Genomic DNA, 24,311 nt, shown 5'->3' with positions numbered 1-24,311 from the left:
TGAGTCTAGTTCATCACCTACCTGTATGTGATTGCTTCAAATATATTATTTCCTGATGACACACATCCTTATGTTTTCATAAATGCCCCTCCATATTGCCACTAAGAGTGCTTAAGAAGATATTTATGAAAACAAGGGGACATGTAGCATCAGCAAACCTAATTTTTTTTGGGGTTGATATTCTTTATGCTGCAGCACATCCTGCGCCTAGACACATGGGCCTGTCATTTAGGAGGACAAGATGATCATTTTGCCCATCCCCATGTGTCTGGGTGCAGCTTGCGCCCTCGGCACAGAGAATATTTGGCTTTTTTTTTGTAATTGTTAAGTAATTTTCTATCCGGGAGTGTGGCCTATGCCAGCACTCCCATGTGTCTATCTCTCTCCCCCTCAAAGTAAGGGGGCAGTGATGTCTTTTCAAATGGAGAGGAGAGAGATAGACTCATGGGAGTGCTGGCATAGGCCACACTCCCGGACAGAGAACTTTCTCCCTTGTTTTATTTATAGAAGACAGTTTCTTGTTCAAGATACAAGGTGAAATACAGATGGATAGAAGAGTATAAACAGGAGACGCTTTGATCCAATTGGAGCGATGACAATCAATCAATCTAACATTTACAAAAATCTTTCATTTGTGACAAAAGAGCATCTTTTATATATATATATATATATGCCACAATCCATAATCCACATGGAGAGGGTCCCATATTGATCATCTGAAAGGTACGAAACACTGGTACGATTGATAAATGCCAACTACCCGAGTTATGGTCAGAAACCGACCCGAATTTGATCCAAACCTAAACCACGTAATATCGACCCACTTCCCCTAACGGGCCTAACCCCTTTGGGTGCACTACCGTACGTAGTACCATCGATCATGAATTCAATTCTCCAATCACTCTATTTATATTCGACTTATTTGCTTTCTTTCCATCCATTGAAGGCAGGAGAAGCCACACAGAGAAAGAGAGAAGAGATAAGGAATGGCTTCTCTTGTTCAAATACAAGAGACCCCAACATGGAAGAAGCTATTAGGTTATGTAGGCCCTGGTTTTCTAGTTTCCGTGGCTTACCTCGACCCTGGAAACTGTAAACAATTTCTCTTTTGCTTTCCTTGTCCTGCAGGTCTTTTTATTATTTAGGTGCATCTATGGTTTGGTTGTTTTTGTTGCTCATTTTTAGCACTACCCATTACCATTTCAAGGTGATGATTAGAAATTATAATTAATTAAAGCAGAAATTAACCCTCGCCGGAGAACTGTGTGCTTAACCGGCGGCATAACCTAGCTACCGGTGCCACTCAGTACTCCCTCTTCCAAACCTGCTCAGCTTGAGATGCAACAAGAGAGGGAGTATAGCTATCATCTGTGTTCTGAAAGTCAAGAAAGAGAACGGAGAAGTGTCCAATTTTAAAATAAGGGTGAAATAGTTTCAATTTTTGGTGTTATATATGTTTGATTGCATGGGAAATATTTATTTATTTATTTCCTTCCATTTAATAATAATGATCATGGCCGGAGACACACATTCTTTTCAAATTAATTATAAAGAATTTATGAAGAAGAAAACCATGCATGGAAATGTTTTCAAACTTGCAACCACAAAACACACACACAGACATATATACTATTGCTTTACTTCTTGTTTTGAAATAATACATGAACTTATACATAAATGTTTCTTCCTTAATTTCCTGCTTGGGTGGGGCTACGTGGAGCGAACAGTGCAGACGGATTTACAAGCCGGAGCTGACCACAAATTCGAGGTAATCATCTCTGTCTCTGTGCCTAGTGTACCTTAATTAAAGCTTGTTTTCTCTAACTTGGTCACTGTGAGTGAGTGAGTGAGAGCAGTTGTTGTGGATCGTTCTTGTTGGACTGACCTTCGCCTTGATAATTCAATCTCGCTCAGCAAACCTGGGAGTCGCCACAGGTTTTAAATTCTAATTCTCTATCAAACTTATCATCACCATGCATCACACCCACTATCACTATCACTATCTATATACATGTATCTGTCTTTCTCATAATGCATGACCCATACCATTTTACACGTACGGGTACGTACGTACACTGTAGTTACGTACTAAGCTATATACATATATGGTTTAATCTATTGTTTCATACATAGGGAAACATCTATCTGAGCACTGTAAGGCTGAATACCCAAAGAAGGTAAATTACTGCCTCTGGATCCTCGCCGAAATTGCCATCATCGCCGCCGACATCCCTGAAGGTATGTCCGTGTGCATATATGTCTAACGAGATTTTCTTATTGACACCTTCAAACTGTGTCAAATAATTTGTAACCTTATTTTTTTTTGTCCTTTTAATATAATATAGTTTCATTTTACATGTATATAATGACATAATGATATGTCACTTCTAAATTATTTTTGAAAATGCTTTTCTAAAATAAACAAAGGGCAATTAAAAGAAGGTATAGTAGTACCATATATAAATATCACCAGCCCTAGGATTCGTATAGATTAAGGTTATGGGTATCAATATTAGTGTCCGTGTATGTATCGACCGATACACATGAGGATTGATTGGAATCGGGCTGTTAGTATCAGGCACAATTTAAAAAAGGATCCACAATATTTGGTCAATACACCCGATCCATATCAGTATCGGGCTCTGACAATACCGATAAGCCTATACGAAAAGTAATGCTAGATTATTGATATGTTATATGGTTTCTGATTCACTGAAAAGTAAATGCTTGATTGATATGCAGTGATAGGCACCGCCTTTGCTCTCAACATACTTATGAAAATACCCATCTGGGCTGGAGTGCTCCTTGCTGGACTAAACACTCTTCTTCTCCTGGGCCTACAAAAATATGGGGTGAGTAGTTTACAACTTAACATTACCCATTTAGGCATATGAGGTTTACCACTTGCTTCTAAAATAACCAATTACAAGGATCGAACATGCAAGCATCAGGGTTTGTTCTTGTCATTAACAGACAGTGATAAAGCAAATTTAGATACTAGCAAGAGTTGAGACCACAAAACAAACAATTGGGATTGGGCCTTGTAGGGCTACTAACCATACAGAACAGACCCTCACTGACTAAGTGGGCTCAAGAGGAAAGTTTGAGGAAGGTTCGTAGAGACCCCCCGGTACTTCTTTGACGTACTGGTGGCCCCACTCTCCTTTTCTTTCGTGGGTCTGATCTGAGCATCATTAATAGTACTGGCCAATAATAGTTAAGTTATATGCTTTTTACATGTATTTTATTTGGACGAAATTTTGTTGTTATATTTGTACTATAAAAATTTCTAAAAATGAAATCTAAAAGGATATTTTAGAAAATACAAAAAATTAGGAAGATATATTTCATTCCTGCAACAACCCATTTAGGCTCTCTGTGGGTCAAAAAATGGAAGCACAACCCATTTCTGTCCCAGGGTAAAAGACTATCTTCATCCAAGTGATTTGAGTTATGGAGGAAATTTTGCTACTACCCAGGTTACAGGAATATTCCTGCTACCTGGTTCATATCCATAGAGATATGGAATCAAAAAAAGGTCTTTTGGAAAATAATATAACCTCAGAGGGTATTTGTAAATCCTAAGAGGAGGTGAATTATTTCATTTCTCTGGCTGCAAGCCCAGATAGCAGGAACATTGTTGCAACTTAGGTAGCAGCCAAATTTTTTTTCTTCCCATGAGGGATGAAATTATGATCGGAGTCCCGAAAGTCTGGAAAACCGTAGATTATCATTAACTCAATTTGGATCCTCTACGGCCGGGCAGGTAGTGGCCATTGTGCTGCCTACACCTAGATAGGGGCATGGACCCCACTTAGGTAGGATGTTCGGGCAGTGGGTAAGGCGATCATTTGGCCCCTGTCTTGGTATAGGCAGCACAATGGCAGCTCCTGCCCGGCCGTGGAGGATCAGAATCCATCATTAACTCCGCCCAAGGTGGAGGGTCAGATCCAATGGATTAAGAGGTTCTTTCTTCACCCAAGATTTTTTTATTATTTTTTATTATATGTTTTGTTGGGTAATATTAAGATTTAATGGTTTCTGAACTGTATGATATAGATAAGGAAGCTGGAGATGGCAATAGGAGTTCTTCTAATGGTGGTGGGAAGTTGCTTCTTGGGAGTGATGGTACATGCCAAGCCCGATCCTAGAGAGATCGCCATTGGAATGTTTGTCCCCAAATTGATGGGTAATCGAGCAGCCCGAGACGCAGTTGCACTGTTGGGAGCTCTCATCATGCCGTAATTCCCTAATCTCGCTTAATAATTTACAAACAAATATAAGCAATCTTGAGTATGAAAGGAAATGAAGACACAGACACACTTCGATCATTTGTTTAGACTTTTCCCATTTGTGTTTCAACAAATTGCAGGCACAACCTCTTTCTTCATTCAGCCTTAGTTATCTCAAGGAAAGTCCCTCACTCCTTCCACGGCATCAATGTGAGTATTTCATGTTGGTATATTCTATAATTCTTTTATATGTTTTAATATAATCTACTTGAATAAAGAATAAGACTATGATGGGTTCCATCGGATAAAACCCATCTAACCTAAAACTCTATTTTTTTCTATAAATACTAACTAGAAGCAGCAAACTGGTTATTCCAAACTTGATATGCAGAGTGTATTGCTTTAAGCAACCTTGTGTTTAAATTCTAAACCCTAAGATTTCATTCATTCATTCTCATATCGATCAATTTACTCTAATTGGTTTAATTGTTTGTTACCCACCTCGTTTTCTTTCGAATTCGATATCTCGCAGAGTGCATGCAAGTACTTCTTGATAGAAAGTGGTCTAGCTTTGTTCCTCGCATTTCTGATCAATGTGGCAGTTGTCTCGGTTAGTGGTAGCGTCTGCTCAAAGCCTGATCTGTCTTTCCAAAACAAAGCACATTGCAACAACATTACCCTCGATTCCGCGGCTTTCTTGCTCAAGGTCTCACAACATCTCCTCCACCATTGAAGCTTCTTCACAATTTTTTATTTCTCCTTTTATTACCGTTTTAACTTTTGGAAATCTTATAGGATGGACTTGGGAATTGGAGTTCAAAACTATACGCCCTGTCATTGCTTGCTTCAGGTCAGAGTTCTACTGTCACAGGAACCTATGCAGGCCAGTATGTTATGGAGGTGGGGGCTTAGAAATTTAATTAATCAATTCAGAGTAATATATGTTCGTTTTATTAGGAGTAATATAATTAAGGAGAGCCATGCACTTGTTTTGTTTGCAGGGATTTTTGGATCTAAAGATGCAGGTTTGGTCAAGAAACCTGCTTACTCGATGTATTGCAATTGTGCCAAGCCTAGTAGCTTCTATTGTTGGTGGCTCATCTGGAGCTGGAAGCCTAATTATCTTTGCTTCGGTATTTATACCACCAAACCCTTGAAATAAACAAAAATTGATAGAATAATTATAAGATCAATATGACAGGATCAAAAAACATAAATAATATACAATAATAGAGATTCAATTGAAATCGTACTCAGATCCATATTGCTTTTAGAAGATCTCCTCAAATGCTCCCCTCACTATGTAAATTGGGAATTGATAACAATTAATGGGTATGTAGTGTTTCTTTTATATAAGGAAAAAAGAACTCTGTTAGGGAGTGTGGCCTACGCTAGCACACCCATGAGTCTATCTTTCTCCTCCCTATGTGAAAATACACCTCTACCCCCTTGTTTTAAGGAGGAGAGAGATACACACATGAGAGTACTAGTGTAGGCCACACTCCCAAACAGAAAACTACGTCCCTTCTTTTATATAGACGGGGCATAGACTAACCCTGAAACTTGTATATTACAATTGAGACTCTCTCATAATAATAAGGCCCAGTTGTAAATAGATTTACTCAAGTCCTTACAACTTAACATGGTTAACTGAAGCTCATTAACCTATTGTGGAGATCATTCCAATTAGGCCTGCCAATCAACATCCATCCACTAATCCAACCCCACTCAATAACTAATGCATAACCCATACATGATTACAAAGATAACTTTGCTCATTTTGAAATTATAAGACATCATTAATATTGTCCAATATTGCTGGTGCAGTTGATCTTATCATTTGAACTACCGTTTGTGTTGATTCCACTCCTTCGGTTCACTAGCAGCAAAACCAAGATGGGTTACCACAAGAGCTCTCTAATGGTAGGTGCCCCAAGAACCATACCTTGTTCATCTGCTCTTCTTCTTCTAATAATAAATGCTAACATAGTTGTCCTTTGTGTTTTGACATTAATGTTGGTTTACAGGTAACCTTAGCTTCATGGTGCTTAGGGTTGTGTTCGATTGGGATCAACTTATACTTTGTAGGTGCAAGTTTGATGGATTGGATGATGAGCAACCAGATGAGCAAATTGGGTTCCTTCTTCACAGGGATTCTGATTTTCCCAATAATGATGGTTTATATGGCAATGTTGGCCTACTTGACATTAAAAGGGGAGACTACTGCTCCGACTGAGACTCCACGGTGGGCGACATACACAGTTGGGACTATTAATGAAACTGAATTACAGAGAGGAAGCCCTGCTATGATGAGCCCTAAAATGGTTGACGAAGTGGAGGTGGATGATATTGTTTCTACATAATTATAACTCATAAACCTATTTGGTTGTTTGTACTCATCAAAAAAGGAAGATTAGATCAGAGGTTCTTCTCGATCGATCTTTTGGGTTGTGAGATATCTGGGGGATTTTATTTCCACTACTGTAATTTGACTTAATTTCATGAAGTATATATAATGGCATCTGTGGATTAAATTAATTTAAGTGTCAGCCTTCATAACTGGTATCGCAGCTTGAAACCCATAAACACAGCTTGAAGTAATTAATAATCTTCCCTAAATAATATTGCTTCTAATATTTGAAACCATTATAAAGTTAGACACACTACGATCAGGTACAATCAGGGTTCTGGTATCACTTGATACTTTTTTTTTTTTTTTAGTCCGAATATTATCTGGGACCTGGGGAAACCCCTAAATTTTATTAAGATATAGAACCAATAAGAACAAAGGGGGGACATAATGATCTGCCTTACCCTGATACTCGATGTAGATACAATATCAATATATACCAGTGTGGTGTATCAATCTATATTGTAGGCAAAATAATTCAAAATTGGTTTTACAGGCCTTGGTGAAGGTCTTCGCAATGAAGGCGAGAGCGCGGAAACTGCAATTCTTTCTTCCCAGGACCAAATTAGTATTGTGCTCTTTGCTTACCATAATCGAAGACCCCATCACGCAATAAAAATACTTTGTGACATCGCTGCCCTCCAATGTATGATACTGTTTTGTCACATCTTAATTATTGGTGTGCTCCTCGATGCTGTTTGCTCGGAGAATCCTCTCTCTAAAGTTGAGGGAAGGAGTACTCTAAGCTGCTGAGATAGGGCATGCTAGCATCTTTGTGTCTATCTCTTTCCTCCTATTATGAAATGACCTCGCCGACCTCTAATGTATGATACTGTTTTACCACACCTTATGGGTGCACCTCCTCTATTTTCTTTAAATAAATGGTTCTCCAAACTGTTGGGTTAGGGTATGCTAGCATCTCAATGTCTCTCTCTTCCTCCTAATGTGAAATTATTTAACTGCCCTCCAATGTATGATACCTTTTTACTGCACTTCTCTATGCCGTTTGCTAGTCAATTTTTAACCATATCCTCTCTACTCAATAGTTGAAATTGTGATATATTGTTTGTTCACTTGACTCAAAATGGTGGAATGCTTATAAGAAAACTTTCTAAATGTGGCCATGCAAAAACAATCTTCCCCTTAAATGTTTACTTTAACTCAAGGCCTAACCTATATGCCCATAAATCATTTCATCAACCTACCTAAAGCACTTTTATTTCTTAATCCCACTTGCCCTAATCATTTTGAAATCGTTAAATCATAAAGTCAAAAAGAGCATTGCTAAAGTTTCTTCCTACTCAAAAAACAAAAAATCATCCCACTAGGGAAGAGAAGTTTCCACAGCAACTTTTTTTTTTTTTTGTTTTAAAGATAAAGTGATAACTTTTCTTCCCTTATTCTCTGAACTGATGGGGAAACTTTGCATTCATTCACAAGAAGCCACCAATGGCAAACAAGGTGTGGTCATAATAATTGGATAAACGACAGAGAGACACTGGTTCTACTACATTATTGGTGGTGGTGAAATATATAAGAAAAGGTGCAAAAGTTGTCCAAGTAGTGGTGGTCCCAGTTCAGTATTATCAAATATGTACCCACACTGAAAAGGAGATGCTGAAAGGCTGATAATGAAAAGGGCTTAGCCTGAGGGACCAACAGGCCTACAGCTTAGCCTGGTACTACCAGCAGATGATCCAGGAATTAAAATCCTCGGCATGGGGTGGCGGTGCATATCCGGCACGGCAGAGGTCATGTGTGTCATATGTACCACCTGGTCTCTATTGTACCATCGGATATGCACCGCCACCCCACCGGTATTGCAGAAGATCCTGGTCTATGATCCAGTTAAGTGTTCCAATGATACATATTATTGTAACTTGATGGGGGAGTTGCGACAATTTAAGAACTTGAGAACCAGAATTGGTGAAGAAGAAGGTTGAAAGACAAAGACGAAGTTCGATGGAAAGGGGCACTGACTCTTAAGACACCTAAACATAATAGGACTCCAACACTCAAGACAGCTGATTCTAAGACACCTAAACATAATAGGATTCCAACACTCAAATCTCGATAGAGGAAGACTCCCCTCCTATCAAGTTACAATACTATGTACCATTCGGTACATATAATTAACAAATGTCATAAAGACGATGAGTATCACACCTAGTAATTGTCTCCCTAGTACGTCTACACGTAGATTTCATGTTGTTTCCTCAATAATCCTCACTTCTACACTCTTTTTTCGACCAAAGGATCCAACCCTCTTGTTAAGGCTATGTTTGGAAGTCAAGAAATGAAAAAAAGAAAAAAAAGGACTCTCTCTGGGAGCATGGCTCCTGTGGCCAGACATATGATGGGGTGAAATGACCATCGTGCCCCCCATGAAAGGTGGAAATTCCGTTGATGTTGATGTGTTATGTGTGTGTGTGTCTTGAATTCTTGTAATCCGTTTCAAAGTTTGCATTGTTCCAGAAATTTTGTATCAGCCCAAGTCCTTTGTCATCATCACTGATCTCGTATGGGAGTGTGGCGGCGAAGGCCCCGCATTTGGATGAGTATTTCCTTTGTTTATTGTCTTCTCGTGTAAGCAAGAAAAAGAGTGGGATTTGGACATTTGTCATGTTAGGGTTTTCTGGAGAGAGTTCTTGCTACGACTTTTGAGTGTTCTTGAGAGACTTCCATTGTATTTTTCTTCCATCACATAATGAATCATCTTAAGCTTTGCCCATGGATGTAGGTCATCAAATTGGTCTGTGAACCATGTTAAATCTTTGTCATCCTTGCTTAAATCTATTTTGTTTATTCGTGTTTCTTGGTATTTGCGTTAATGAATTGGAATGTTGCTTCAGTCATTGCATATTTTGCATCCATGACTTCTACATCAACGAAATACAGCATTGATAGGTTTGATGACATCAGTTTCAGTTTATGACAAGTTCGAAAGATGGTTGTTCTTATATAAAAAGGGTTAAAGAAAACCCTATTTAAAAAAACGAAGAATTCGGTAAGTATGTCTGAGGAGGATGTATCTATGGGAAAGAATGAGGTGACTTGGTTTCGAGTGGAGATTTATTTTTTCTCCATGAGTGGGGTTAGGCGGGTTATGTCCCCCTTTTGTTCTTATTACCTTTTTATCTTAATAAAGTTTAAGAGGCAAAAAACAAAAAACAAAAAACAAAAGAAGCAGGATCGGATTGTCCATGGCAGATCACAATTTCTGGCTAAGCTGGAGTGAGTGACAGATCCACATTACAAAACTAGGATTAGGGTAGAATCAGGCAGATTCCCGACCAATCCAAATCGAAATTGGATGGACCTGATCCAGACCTGGATTCCGCCTGATGTCGGATATCCGTCCAGCTTGGAAGTATTTAATATTGCCAGACTGTTCGTTTCCGTTTGGCACTATCCAAATCCGTCCGATAGCTAATCGAATGCAGATGCGGATATAACACTATCCGAACCGAATCCGATCTATTTACAGCCCTATCGTAATGTGATTGTCTGCTCCGTTCATATACATACGGATCCGCATTTTATATCGAATTGGCCTTCTATGAAAATTTGAACTTGGGCACATGGATATATCCGACCCGTTTCATGCTGAAGCGTGGTTTACCCCGTCAATGCAGTCATGCACTCATTCTGATTCATACTTTGCGTATGGAAAAAGCTTTGGCATTAGATTGATGTAGTTCACTGTTCACGATATCGGTCGCGGGTGAAATTGATACAATGTGTATTGGGCTGATATTAGATCAAGAAATTATTGTTTGGGTTAGAAAACGCTGCCTGGTTCTCTAGAGTTTGCACGCCCGCTGGCCAAGGGGATCGCACACAACCATTGATCTAGGCGGGATTTCCATCTTTTCATTGGGGCAAGATGGTTCTGTGTCTGGGTGTAGCAGTGACACTAGCCACGCGACCATGTAGCGTTCTTTGTCCCTTATTGTTTAGCTAAGGTTTAAACTGACTCATCGAAATTGTATTAATCAAGTATCAATATCAAGTACAATCCATACTTATATGAATCCATCGATATGTCCGATTCGATTCCGATTCCTTAGAGGTCTGCATTAGATATGTAAATGCAGTCCAAATTGGAATTCAATTGGAAATTTTTTTTATGGGAACGCGTTCTCTGTCCGAGAGTGTGGCCTCTACGATTGGGGTCAATGAGAGTGTATGGGGAAACAACGACAGGGGCGAGATTTTCGCCTTTTGTGGAGGGCCGGGGGGGTGGAGGCATACATTTCGCCCCATCTTGTGTTTGGGCGCAGGGCCACGCTCTCGGACATAGTTTTTTTTCTCTCTGATTTTTAGGGAAAAATATTGCTTCACCGTCCTAGGACAGATCCCTTTATACCTTCCTCACGTAATAAACAGTGGAACCCACACTAACATTTTCCCTCCCCTATTCTGACCATATGCGCCTCATATAGAAGATATCATTTTTCAATCCCTCATTGGTTTATGCATGCAGATCCTTTCTTACAATGTGCATGCATCTATGAAACCATCTCTCTTTCTTCTGTTATTATTATTAGGGAAAAAAGAAGACTCTGTCCAAGAGCGTGGCTCCTGCACTTAGACACAAGATGGAGCAAAATGATCACCATACACGCATGAAAAGTGAAAATCCTATCCTTTTTTATGCTTTCGTGTACATTCCCATTAGTCCCCATGCCACACACTCAGATAGAAAACTCTTCCCCATAATATTATTATTATTATTATTTTGAGGAAGAAATGAGTATTGTATTACTGCTGATGTAAAATAGGAGATTTACATTCTCATAAACCTAGATCCTAATGAATCTCTTATAAGCAATACTATTGTTTATCAAAAAACTTCACTGTAACGTTGTACTAAAAAACCAGAACTGTATGTCCCAAAAAAGTGAATTAAGATGTTCAATATTATCTAAGCACCACCATGGTTTTCCATTGAACTACCGAATTCTGTCGGCCGCCATTGATAGGATTCGATTTGAATTTTAATGTGTTTGAATATTTTATTCAAGAGTGGACCTAGTGTTGTTTGGTGAATTCAATCTTAGAAATTAAATTGGCCGGTGATTCATAGTTTATACTATTTTTTTATTTATTTATTTTTGTTTGATTATCATCAAAGTCGGACGGACCTACTACTTGAATGGTTCAGATCGATCCTTTAAATGTGTCGAAGATATATGGCATGTTAATTGATGCTTCATAGTTTATACAATTTTCCTTATCTTCATCAGAAGTTACTCCGGGGATAAGAAAGAGTTGTGTAATGGGTAGCAGATGTTCTCTAATTCTCGCCACTGTTGTGGAAGGAAAATTTTTCTCTTATCATTAATTATGATTTTTTTTTTCCTCCACCCATGCCCATCATCGAGAGGTGGGAGAGGATGGAAATGGGTATCAGGAAAGTATTTTGGAACATACTAAAATCCTAGGAGGGATTTGTGAACCTTAAGATAGTTGGTGAACTGTCATCCATGGATGAAGGAAAACTTTGTCCTTTTCTTTTTTGAACCAAGTTTTCTCCCTCTATGCGGGGGTATGTGATGGACTCACAGGTGTGTTTTGAAAAAATACTAAAACCCTGTAGGAATCTTTGTACCCTAAGATGTTAGGTGAAGTATCTCTATGGCTGGGTGGAAGAAATTTATTCCATTTTTTGTTTTTGTACTCCCAAATCCCAATGAAAGATCCGGATCCTTTGCTTCTGTCTGCCCCTACTGTCGTGTGCGTTCCACACACAACAAGGTGCGTAAAGACTGTCTTACCCTGGCTTGGGCAAGATGCTCAGACAGAGGTACGGCGGTCTTTGTGCGCCTTATTGTGTGTGGAACAGAACGCGCACACGGCAATAGGGAAAGGCGGAAGTAGAGGATTTGGATTGATCAACGGGTGGCCAAGAAGGGAACAACAAACCATTTTTTATTTCCCAACTTGTGGACAGCCACAGAGAGAGATCCAATTGCAAATTGCAGTGGTGGGTAGTGGGTACCATTGATAAATTCCAACCAACCAAGTTATGGTCTGAAAGCTCGACCCGGATTTGATCCAACATGAACCAGCTGCAACGATCCACTTGCTTCCCCTGACCCTTTGGCTGCACCATGTACCATGCACCATCAATTCAATTAATCTACCTCCCCATGATAACAGATATCAGTCTATAAATTCGACTTACTACAACTAAGGCTCCTGCATTCATCGAAGGCAGAGAGAGAGAGAGAGAGAGAGAGAGAGAAGAGATAAGGAATGGCGACTCTTGTTCAAATACAAGAGAGCCCAACATGGAAGAAGCTATTAGGTTATGTAGGCCCTGGTTTTCTAGTTTCCGTGTCTTACCTCGACCCTGGAAACTGTAATCAACCATATTCTCACTCACTCCTCTTTCTTCTTCTTCTTTCTCTTTAGCATTCCTTGTCCTGAGGCCCTGGTTGTCTTTGTTACTCACTTTTAGCAGTACCCATTAACATTTCAATATTAAGCTGGGTTATACTGAGAGGGTTAGGGACCAAAACTCTGCAAATCAATCCAGTGAATAATAATTACAAGTTATATAGAAAGTAGAAACCCTCGCCGGAGCATTCTGTGCTTACCCGATCCATGGCATCACCTACCAGTGTCACTCCCCCTCCCCCTCCAGCTAGGGAGACTATAGCTATCATCGAGTCTGGATCCTCCCCAACTGGGATCCAACCATCCATCCATGGGGTCTGAGTGTCGTCTGACCATGCATGAGTCAAGGGGGCTCTGATCCCATATGGATGGTTGGATCCCATTTGGGGAGGGTACGTAGTTCTTCTCCCCACGTGGGGAGCTGATGATCCGGACTCGCTATCATCTGGTGTTCAAATTAAAGTCAAGAAGAGTGGAATTAATAGTTTCAATTCTTGGCATTAATTATATTTTGATTGTATGGAAATTTTAATTTAATTTCTCCCGTTTAATAACAATGAGCAATTCATAATTTCATATATGGAACAGTGCAGACAGATTTACAAGCCGGAGCTGACCACAAATTCAAGGTTATCACCTCTCTCTCTCTCTCTCTCTCTCTCTCCTTCTCTCCTTCAAATTAAGTACACTACTAATTCAACTGGTCACTGTGAGAGCAGTTGTTGTGGATCGTTCTTATTGGGCTGACCTTCGCCTTGATAATTCAATCTCGCTCTGCAAATCTAGGAGTCGTCACAGGTTATAAATTCTCTTTCGATCTCTATCACCACATGCATCACAATCACTATCTATCCATCTATCTATCTATCTATCTATCGATATTTCTCATGCATGCATGATATATAGTTACCCCATGGCCCATACCATTTTACACAGTACGTAGCTTTAGTAGTTATTAGAGATTATCGGTGTACTGTCCTTTAAAGTGTATTGGACGGTGACCACTGCATTTGAGAGGATAATAATTCAAGTCGATCTCAAGAGCAATGCATCGACTGATGCACGTATTTAAAAGGTGCACTGATTGAGCACTGCACTTGAGAGGATACAAATTTATAGTTACTAAGTTATAAATGGTTCAATCTATTGTTTTCATAAATAGGGAAACATCTGGCTGAGCAGTGTAAGGCCGAATACCCAAAGAAGGTGAATTACTGCCTTTGGATCCTCGCTGAGATCGCCATTATCGCCGTCGACATCCCTGAAGGTCTGTGCTTAACTATATACATAATTTATAAAATCACACTTCCCCCCTTAAGATCATTCTAAGACTATAGTGTCTAGACTACCATGCTATATAGTTTCTGATTCACCTAATTTTTTAATTTTTTTTTTTAATGAAACTTATTCAATTAAATTGATGCTTAATCAATTGATGATATGCAGTGATAGGAATCGCCATTGCTCTCAACATACTTCTCAAAGTACCTATCTGGGTTGGGGTGCTCCTTGCCGGACTTAATACCCTTCTTCTCTTCGGCCTGCAAAAATATGGTGTGAGTGGTTACAACTTACACTACCCTACCCGGATCACAGATTTAGGCATCGGTACCAGCTGGTACTAATCAAAAGTTTCAGTCAAAAAGAGGTTTGTTTTTTAATTTGTGTCCAATCCTGGCCAGTCACGGAGGATACCAGCTGATCCGCATCGGTCACCAATGATACAGGCACAGGTACCCGATATCGATACCTAAAACCCTGACCTGGATGGTCAGCTAGGTTGTTTCGTGTGTTTACAAAAACAAGTGAGGTTTACCAATTGCCTCTACAAGGCCTAATTACGAAGCTCAAACCTACAATCAGCTAAGGATTAACTTGTTGTCACCAAAGTGATGAACTAAGAAGTTATAATTTTTGTTTTCTAATTGCCCATTTTCTTATTATTGAAAGTATATTAATGTTGCATTTAATGTTTGGGTAAAAAAAGATTTTTAAAAAGTTTAAAGTTCTATAAGGCAAATCTTATGTGAAACAATATGATTTAAATTCATTAAATAAAATGTTAAACTAAAAGGGTAAAAAAGTAAAATTACGGAGAGGATTGTTTGGCCCATTTTCGATCCCTATCTAACTACCTCTCATGTGGTAGACGATAGGAGTTTTTCCGTTCTTGTTTAATGAAGTTTGCATTCTAACCAAAAAAAAAAAAACACCAGGCAATATTCATCTTCCCTAAAAGTAATTATGCACCCTCATCGATTCTGGTTCAATTTGGCTAATTTCGTTCCGTTCTAAAATTCTAGCAAGCCTGTGGATTTTGGAAGCCTAGGCTCTTGGTGAGCCTAAAAATAGAAGGCCCGGCCCATTTAGATGTGTAAAGAAAACGCTGCATCTTCTTAAGGAAATTTTGCATTTTCCTTGTAATCAAACTCTAAAGGTATCTTTCTCTTTAAAATATATTTTATTTTTCAGTAAAATATCAAACAGTTCTGTACTTTGAACTTGAATGGAATGTTTTTACCTGTTTTAGCTCTCCAAGCAAGAGAGATTCAAAGAGAAGTGAAAATTTTAAACCTAAAAAAGAAACTTTTAGAATCATGAATTTATTATTAATTCTAAATTTCTACTCCGAAAAAAAAATTTTAATTATTCCAAATCATTCCATACTTGGTGATTTATTTTTACTTTACTTTGGATTTAAATCCCTTTGATTTGAAAAGTAAAATACAAATTGAGAGAAAGAATGCTAATGCGTAATGCTATCAGCTCCTTATGTCTATCTCTCTCTCTCTCTTCCGTGTTATGAAATTATATATCTACCCCTATTATGGGAGAAGAGATAGACACATGGAGACAATAGCATAACCTACACAGAGTGACGATATTCTTTCTTCTATAAAAATTACATCTAAAAAACATCAATACTAAATATAGTAAGAAGTTTAAGTAATTTATACAAACACCTGCTTTCTTGGATAATATTAAGATTTAATGTCTTCTGAACTAAATGATATAGATAAGGAAGCTGGAGATGGCAATAGGTATCCTGTTAATGGTGGTGGGAACCTGCTTCCTGGGAGTGATGGTTCATGCCAAGCCCTCTCCAAGGGAGATCGCCATTGGTATGTTTGTCCCCAAATTGATGGGTAATCGAGCCACCCGAGATGCAGTTGCGCTATTAGGAGCTCTAATCATGCCGTAAGTCCCTAACCCCTGCTTAATAATTTCCTCTAATGAGCATATACTGCAACTGTTTTCTTAAAACCCATTTCGATTTGAAGTGCTTAACATAAAGAATCCATATTGTTATATTCGATTCAATCAAATTGGCTTATTTACAAACAAATTGCAGGCATAACCTCTTTCTTCATTCAGCCTTAGTTATCTCAAGGAAAGTCACTCACTCTTCCCACGGCATCAATGTGAGTAATAAATAAATTCATTCCCACATCGATCAGTTTATTCTCATTTCATTAATAACCTCTACTAACCTCGTTTTCTTTCGAATTCGATATCTGGCAGAGTGCACGTAAGTACTTCTTGATTGAAAGTGGTCTAGCTTTGTTCCTAGCATTCCTGATCAATGTGGCAGTTGTCTCGGTTAGTGGTAGCGTCTGCTCAAATCCTGATCTCTCCTTCCATAACAAAGCCCATTGCAAGAACATTTCCCTCGATTCCGCGGATTTCTTGCTCAAGGTCTCACAGCATCTCCTCCACCATTGAAGCTTCTTCTCAAATTTTGATTTCTCCTTTTTTTTTTTCAACAAGTAACTCTTTTAACTTTTGGAAATTCTTATAGAATGCACTTGGGAATTGGAGTTCAAAACTATACGCCCTGTCATTGCTTGCTTCAGGTCAGAGTTCCACTGTCACAGGAACCTATGCAGGCCAGTATGTTATGGAGGTGGGCTTAGAAATGTAATTAATCAATTCAGAGTAATGGTTTTATTAGGAATAATATAATTAAGGAGAGCCATGCACTTGTTTTGTTTGCAGGGATTTTTGGATTTAAAGATGAAGCTCTGGTTAAGAAACTTGCTTACTCGATGTATTGCAATTGTGCCAAGCCTAGTAGCTTCTATTGTTGGTGGCTCATCTGGAGCAGGAAAGCTAATTATCTTTGCTTCGGTCTTTATACCAACAAGCGCTTGAAAACAGAGATAAACTTTGCTCATCTGAGATGATATAGAAACCTATCATTAATATTGTCCATTGCTGTTGCAGTTGATCTTATCATTTGAACTACCATTTGTGTTGATTCCACTACTTCGGTTCACTAGCAGCAAAACCAAGATGGGTCATCACATGAGCTCTCTGATGGTGCTCCCAAGAACTTCTTCTCTTTTAAATTCTACGTTCGTTCTGATAGTTTAAATATGAACCCTTCCATGGTTCTATAACAGGTAAACCTAACTTCATGGTTCCTAGGGGTGTGCTTAACTGGGATCAATCTATATTTCTTATGTGCAAGCATTATGGGCTGGATGACGAGCAATCACATGAGTAAAATGGGATCCATCTTCACAGGGGTTCTGATTTTCCCTATAATGATGGCTTATATGAGAATGCTGGCCTACTTGACATTAAAAAGGGAGACTGCTCCAGCAGAGTCCCCACGTTGGGCGGCATACACCGATGGGACTAACGAAACTGAATAACAGAAAGGAACCCATGCTATGAGCCCCAAACTGGTCTACGAGGTGAAGGTGGCTGATCATATTGTTCCTACATAACTCATACCATTCATTAGTTTGTTCATCCAAATGGAAGAAGAAGAAACTGATCTGCTCTTTTGCGATGTGAGATCCAATATTGTTCCAAGATCCGAGTCCATGTCATTTTTCTTTCATTCCTTGAGAAGATTTCATTTCCATTGTAATTTGATTTTCGTCAAGTATAATTAAAGTGCCACTCTCATAACTGGTTCGTAACTGGGAATGCCTTGGGTTATGGTTCCTATTGGTTCCTGTACCTGTCGAAAACTCATCCTCAAGGAGCCATTAAGGAGAGGGTGCCAAGTACCGACATTGGGCTTTTCACATCCAGATGTGGGATGAGATCTTTCCACCCACATCCCCACATCTTTGAGTTTGGTTCAATAGCACTTGATAAAGGTTTGGGTAGAACTCATCCTTAAAAACTGGCTACGTGACCAAGTACCTATAAGTCTCTATGGCTACTCACATCCAATATGGTATTATTACTTCCACCTTCTGCGTGGAATCCAAACACTTTTATCCTTTTTCCAACATCACCAAACCGAGTTAAGAAACTCAAAGACTCGAAGCAGGCTGTTCAACGGGTGCCCATCGTACTTGATCTTCATTTGAGAACAGATTATGGTTAATATAGGTAAGGAAGAGACTCTTACTTGCTGTCCCAAACCCGGCACACGTTGTCCCACAAGGAAAGAGAAGTTTCGTCAGCAACATCCAACTATTAATGAACTCTGAACCTTCTCTGTAGGGGATCACTCGCCTTCAATTACAAGGAGCTACCAATGGAAAACAAGCTAACAAGGTGACCTGCTCATAATAATTGGATAAACGACAGACATTGGAACAACATTATTGGTGAGATTACATAGAGGAGATGTGAAAAAACCCTAAAACCCTAAAACCCTTAAACCCTAAACCCTAATTCGACCCCAACTCTTCTATGATCCTTCACCAATTACACAAAAAACCAGGACATATAGCCCAGTGGCGCATTGTCATATAAGCAACAACCCAAGTTACACACTTGAGGAAGGAGAGAGGAACGACAAGCACCATCTGTAGGAAGCTATATAACAAGCTATGCATTTGCCCTTTTGTTTCCCTTGAGGTTATAAAATGTGGAATCAGGATGGAATCGATCCAAAAGGATCAGCCTGCAGATTTGGAATTTCAACTATTCTAAGGTATTGGTCCATGAATCGATCGTTTCGAATCTTCATTTTCATGCAAATGCATATAATCCCGCAATGAACTTCAACATATTCATCAACTTGCATGTCATAATACTGTGCCATCTGCCAGATCTGAAGGAAGTTGTCCTCGGCCACACTTTAGATGACCCATGGTTCATTTTCATTCCATGAAAAACCTGATATCTTGGCACTGTGGCCCCCATAAGAAAAGAGAAGTTCAGGAGGCCCATCCTCAGCATCTTCTTCTGACTGCTCAGCACCAATCCTGAAGGTATCACCCATCAAATTAGACTATAATTGATTTAAGAGAGAACAATGAAATTGAAAACTAGAGACAATTGGGAATGGTGTAATGTTTAGGAGAAATGAGACTTCCTAAGGTGACATACCTGCTAAGGTCCCAAATCATTATCCTTCGGTCACTAGCAGCGGATGCTAATACGGTTTAATGGTTAGGGCTCCACTCTACCAGGAATACCCCCTCTCTGAACGAAACACAGCACAGTGAGAACTTAACTCCAAAATGAGCTGAGAACAGTATCATTACTTGAACACCAGAAAAAAAAAATAATACTGATTGATGAAATTTGAAGAAAATAAAATTTAGGGAAAAAGACATGACTTAATATATTTGAATGATCTGCAGTTAACTCCAATAGCTTAACCTAATTTTACCAAGGAGAGACTTTCTATATGCCATGGTGAAGAGGGAATCTCCACTTCCACTCCCATTGGTACCATTAGATTGCATTCAAAAGGTAATTTCAACTTCATCAATAGAGGGTGGGAGTGTAATGACTACCCAAGAACAATCACATGATCATATCACTAGTGGGGATGAGGTTTCTCTACTCCAGGGGTGAAGGAAAACTTGGACCTTTTACCAAATTCCCAAATATTGACGGTCTCTTTTATGTTTGTTATGTAGGTGACTACTCTCTGTCCTACACTAGGAATAATGTTTAGGAGAGGTAGTGATATTAAGGCATAATTGTCAAAGGGATCAATCTAAAATTAGTAGTTTGTTTCTCCTCTAATTCCTAAACTCCTCCAGATTCAACATAGAACATACTCAGAGAAAAGATGATGTTGACATGAAATCAATCCAATAGGCCAACAAGAAACAAATACAAACCAGAAAAGATAAACCAAATCCCAGTTGGAAACAGAAATAAAGCTCAAAAATCAATGATTTCTGAAGTTTTATTGTTCCAGAGAAAATCTTGCCGAGAAGAAAGAGAGAGAGAGAATAGCAAAGAATGAATACCTTGGGTTCCTCTTTTATATTGAAGGCCTTCAAAAGGAGCTCTTTCCTTCTTAATGTCCATGGTATTACAATGAAAGGAAAGGGAAATCAAAGTAAAAGATACCCAAAGAAACTAACCTTATGACCCTCACTACTCAAGCATGAAAAGAAGAAAGATGGAAATGAATGTAGCAACTTCTGTAACGTTAAGTGAGATCAATTCATCTCTTTTTCCCATCTCCTTTTTAATGGCATGATAACAAAGATTAATAGCCCCATGCCAAAGACGGGCAATGGTTTCAACAATGCCCATTGCCTGGTACCTTATGATGAAAGCTGCTTCTTGAAGGGAAGTTTGGTATTGCTTGGTGATGTAGCACATTAGCAGGAAAACATGAAATCAAACACTAGAAAACATACAAAAAATGACCTCAATATTGAATAAAACTCTATATAGCTTTGACATTCACCAAGTAGTTTTCCCACCCAATGAGAAATCATGATTAGTATCATTGGTAATGTAAAAAAACCCATAATAGATAAAATACATACATGTGACCGGAAAAACTATGCAATGCTGTTGTTAGCTTCCGTAGATCGAACAGATTAATAGTTGCATCTGAAGATGCTGTAGCCAGAATCCACTCATTAAATGGATTGAAAGAGAGATAATTCACCTGGCGCAAGAAGAAACTGTTACTAGAGGTAGTCCTGTAAATGTATGAAGAAACATAGGATCTTTATTTTGAAAGGGAGGGAAGGGGGAGGGTAGAACAGAACCCACCAAACAGATAATGTTAATTGGAATATTTACAGTAAACATAAGGCACCTCAAAACAGAAAGTAATACCACCACTTTTATCTTTTCTTATTAGAGAGCTAGAGACATTCACACTCTTGAAATATGTAATGCATCCATTATCACTGCTACATACAACTACTTGACCATCTTTTACACTTATAACTTCGACCGTAGAACTAGTGCTCACTACAGAGGAATTCTTCATCAAAACAGAAAGTAATGCCACCCCTTTTATCTTTTCTTATTAGAGACCTGAGACATTCACACTCTTGAAATATGTAATGCATCCATTATCACTGCTACATACAACTACTTGACCATCTTTTACACTTGTAACTTCGACCGTAGAACTAGTGCTCACTACAGAGGAATTCTTCATCAAAAAGGAAGATCGATAAAGGAGGAACTATGGATAGAATCTATGAAAACAATTACTACACTTAAACTCCAATATGATGAATGTATAGGTGGTGATCCCACACGGGACTAATCTAATTGAATTCCTAACATTCTCCCTTTAAATGAAAATTTACTGGAAATTAAAATTTCCTGGTACCCCAAGAAGTTCTTAGCAAGATATATAGCTCACCTTCCCCCCTAAGAGCTAAATTATTCTTTTTTCAATGATGTTAATCCAAGAAGTGGCACACTTTAAGAAAATTAGTAGAACCAGTTAAAGAATTGCTTCACCTCCTTCTCATGGGCTATAATTGAATGTTGTGGCTTGTTTGACTTCGAGGAGCGCAAATCCCAAATCATCCCCAACTGATCCAAACAAATTTTCATTCTTAAAATACCAAGATACGTGTTCCACCGCATCTTCATGGACCTAAACCAACATTCATTAACACAATGGGGCAAAATATGTCAAAAACTTGTCAACTAAAACATACAGAACTGTCAGAATTACAATAGCACCAAAAATACCTCGTAAACATTCATGGCCTCAAGCACTTTATCTTGGGGCATAGCAGATATATCCCACAAGCATATTTTGGAGTCATTGGAACCACTCAGAAGATAACCCTCCTTAAAAAGGCTCCATGATAGACCGTACCCTTCTTTATCATGACCCCTTAATCGCACATCGGGATTGCAAGGACCGCCTTGTTGTTTCAAAGGGCGCTTCGAGGAATCAAAGACATGAACCTCGGAACCATTAGTCTTGGCGGCAATCACAGATGGCTTTTGGGGCATGTATCGAGCCCGATTAAGTTCTCCACCAACATGTATCTCCTGTGCTATCTCCAACTGATATATTAATTAGGGTTTTTCTTATTGATACCCCTCCAGGTAGCTTTAAAATCAGACAATTGTAACAACTGAAAACAAAAATAATAATAATAATAATAATAATAATAGAGAAGACAGATTCGCTAGGAAAGATTGAGAGATCAGAAGTGGAGGGTTCGATGGTGGACGTCGAAGCATTATGATGATAACGAGGGTAGACGACTAGAACCTATAAGAATAGTGTGTTCTTCTTCCACACTGGGTAATCCTCCGCCACCTAATTCTCCATCCCTCCTCCCCCATCTCCCTCTCTCTCTCTCTCTCTCGCTCGCCAAAAAGGCCCTCGCCCACCAATTCAAATTCTTAAACCTCTCCCGCCAAAATGCGTAGACCGTTTGGCTGGAATCGTTTGATCCAATTGCAGTGAGGCCGTTTACACACACGACAGTTTCCCCTTTGATGGCCTATGGTTGGATTGGAATATCCTAAGAAGATTGTTGACTGATGTAGCTTAAAAAGGAAGCTTCTTCATGCACGAGATCCCGACCACTGGAACGATGAGATCGATTCATGTAGAGATGTCGACCCCGCTGTTTCAATGGCTAAGATCGAAGCGTATCTATAAATGATTATGTTTATGGCTCTACCAAAAAATACTTCACCCTTATGACAAATTTTCTAGGGCTGTATTTTCCATGTAGCCTTCAGCCACGATGGATAGAAATTCATTCGTCGTGGAACTTCATATGCACACAGGAGGACATCAAGAGGGTATTTTGAGAAAACGTACTACAATGCTATAAAGTTTGTCAATCTTAAGATAGTGTGGAGAGAGGAAAACTTTCTCCATCTTTTTTATATGACAAATCTATAGGTTTTTATTGGTTGGCAATGTTGTTATATAGAAAAAATTCAAAAAATTACGCTTTATATAGATTTCTGTATACATTTCTCACATAATAAATAGTGGAATTGCACCGACACTCTCCAGTCTCTCTCCAACGAATTGAAATATCGCATTCACTTAAATGCTTTTGTACCAAAAAACTAAAAAAGCTCTTGCATGTACTTTTATTGGTTTCTACATTGGTAAAATGACCGATTAGTATTCTCATGCCCTTAAAACGTATATTCTAAAACTGAATTTATTTAGTTCGGTACGATTTTAGTTCCATTTTGGATGCAATTTAACACCCTTATTGAGAAGTGGCCCGTCTTGTGTTCGAGCCCGCCCCCCCTCCCTCTCCCCACCCAAATAAAAAAAATTTCCCATTTCTTTTGAAGAAATGTTTCCTTCCTTCCATTCGATTTTCAAAACTTTATTTAAGAGGTTAAAGAAGACATCCTATTTAGTTTCACTTGAAACTAATGTTGATATGTGAGTAAACAACCTTTGGATTTTATCTATTTAAATGTTGAGTTTCGGTAGAAACAGAGTGTGCTAAGTGCGAACTGTCAAAATAAAAACTTTTATTACCTCCGCCACTTGCTTGCGCTTCTTGAGCTTCTTACTACTACTATTACTACTATTACTGTGCGAGAACTCAAAGAGTTCCGATAGATGGTCCAAAGGAACAATTTCTGTCGCTTTTCCTTCCGCTGACCCTAAAAAAACAAAACGAAAGTTGTTGAAGAGAATTAATTGAATCACTCTTTAACTATTTCTTGGCTGAAGATGGAACTTATGAGAATTGAGAAAAAAAAGAAGAAGATAATGGGAACGGCAGGAACCGCAGGACTGATAAACATTGTAATCGCCGCACTCGTGACGGGATATGCTTCTTCTGTCTTCACTACAGTTTGACATGTGTCATTATGAAACGTGTCACTGTTTAACGCCAACACGTTGTTTTCTTTGAATTCGATTCCATTGCACATAACAATAGCTTACCGTACATGTGAGAGCCAACCACTTATTTTATTTTTGCCATTTGCAGGGGGAAGGGTTTTTATGAAAACAAATTTAAAATGTGATTGGCTCTGATATATACGTTCATTTGTTGGTACGTGCAGATGATCCATTCTCATTTTCGTAGGTTTTGATGGGATGTTTCGTGGAAGATAACTTTTTC

At 38.8% G+C, this 24,311-nt stretch overlaps 1 protein-coding gene and 1 pseudogene across 2 annotated transcripts; one reads left to right on the top strand and one right to left on the bottom strand.

Moving 5' to 3' along the window:
• The first annotated feature begins 934 nt into the window (after positions 1 to 934).
• LOC122657349 (metal transporter Nramp5-like) lies at positions 935 to 17,720 on the top strand. 2 transcript variants are annotated; one of them, XM_043852022.1, is made up of 13 exons: positions 935 to 1,092; positions 1,728 to 1,768; positions 1,857 to 1,935; positions 2,134 to 2,238; positions 2,743 to 2,852; positions 4,060 to 4,241; positions 4,373 to 4,442; positions 4,765 to 4,938; positions 5,028 to 5,132; positions 5,234 to 5,365; positions 6,060 to 6,155; positions 6,260 to 6,438; positions 17,630 to 17,720. In XM_043852022.1, the coding sequence occupies exons 1-13, from the start codon at positions 987 to 989 to the stop codon at positions 17,703 to 17,705; spliced, it is 1,455 nt and encodes a 484-aa protein (XP_043707957.1). In that variant the 5' UTR covers positions 935 to 986; the 3' UTR covers positions 17,706 to 17,720. The 2 variants fall into 2 exon arrangements, with proteins under 2 accessions (XP_043707957.1, XP_043707956.1); XM_043852021.1 differs by lacking the exon at positions 17,630 to 17,720 and having other exon boundaries at positions 6,260 to 6,639.
• Positions 17,721 to 18,889: 1,169 nt separating this feature from the next.
• On the bottom strand, positions 18,890 to 24,137 carry LOC122658345 (annotated as a pseudogene).
• Positions 24,138 to 24,311: the final 174 nt, after the last annotated feature.

Source organism: Telopea speciosissima, chromosome 4 (genome assembly GCF_018873765.1).
Source record: "Telopea speciosissima isolate NSW1024214 ecotype Mountain lineage chromosome 4, Tspe_v1, whole genome shotgun sequence".
In the NCBI taxonomy this organism is placed as follows: Eukaryota; Viridiplantae; Streptophyta; class Magnoliopsida; order Proteales; family Proteaceae; genus Telopea; species Telopea speciosissima.
The sequence above is the reverse complement of the archived record's forward strand: the minus strand, read 5'-3'. Positions and strand labels throughout refer to the sequence as shown.

What these genes read in the sequence shown, in the direction of transcription:
- LOC122657349 (XM_043852021.1), top strand. Translation starts at nt 987, where the DNA reads ATGGCTTCTCTTGTTCAAATACAAGAGACCCCAACATGGAAGAAGCTA. An exon ending in ACTCCTTCCACGGCATCAAT is followed by an intron (nt 4,443 to 4,764) that starts GTGAGTATTTCA and finishes GATATCTCGCAG; the next exon opens with AGTGCATGCAAGTACTTCTT. An exon ending in GCCTAATTATCTTTGCTTCG is followed by an intron (nt 5,366 to 6,059) that starts GTATTTATACCA and finishes TTGCTGGTGCAG; the next exon opens with TTGATCTTATCATTTGAACT.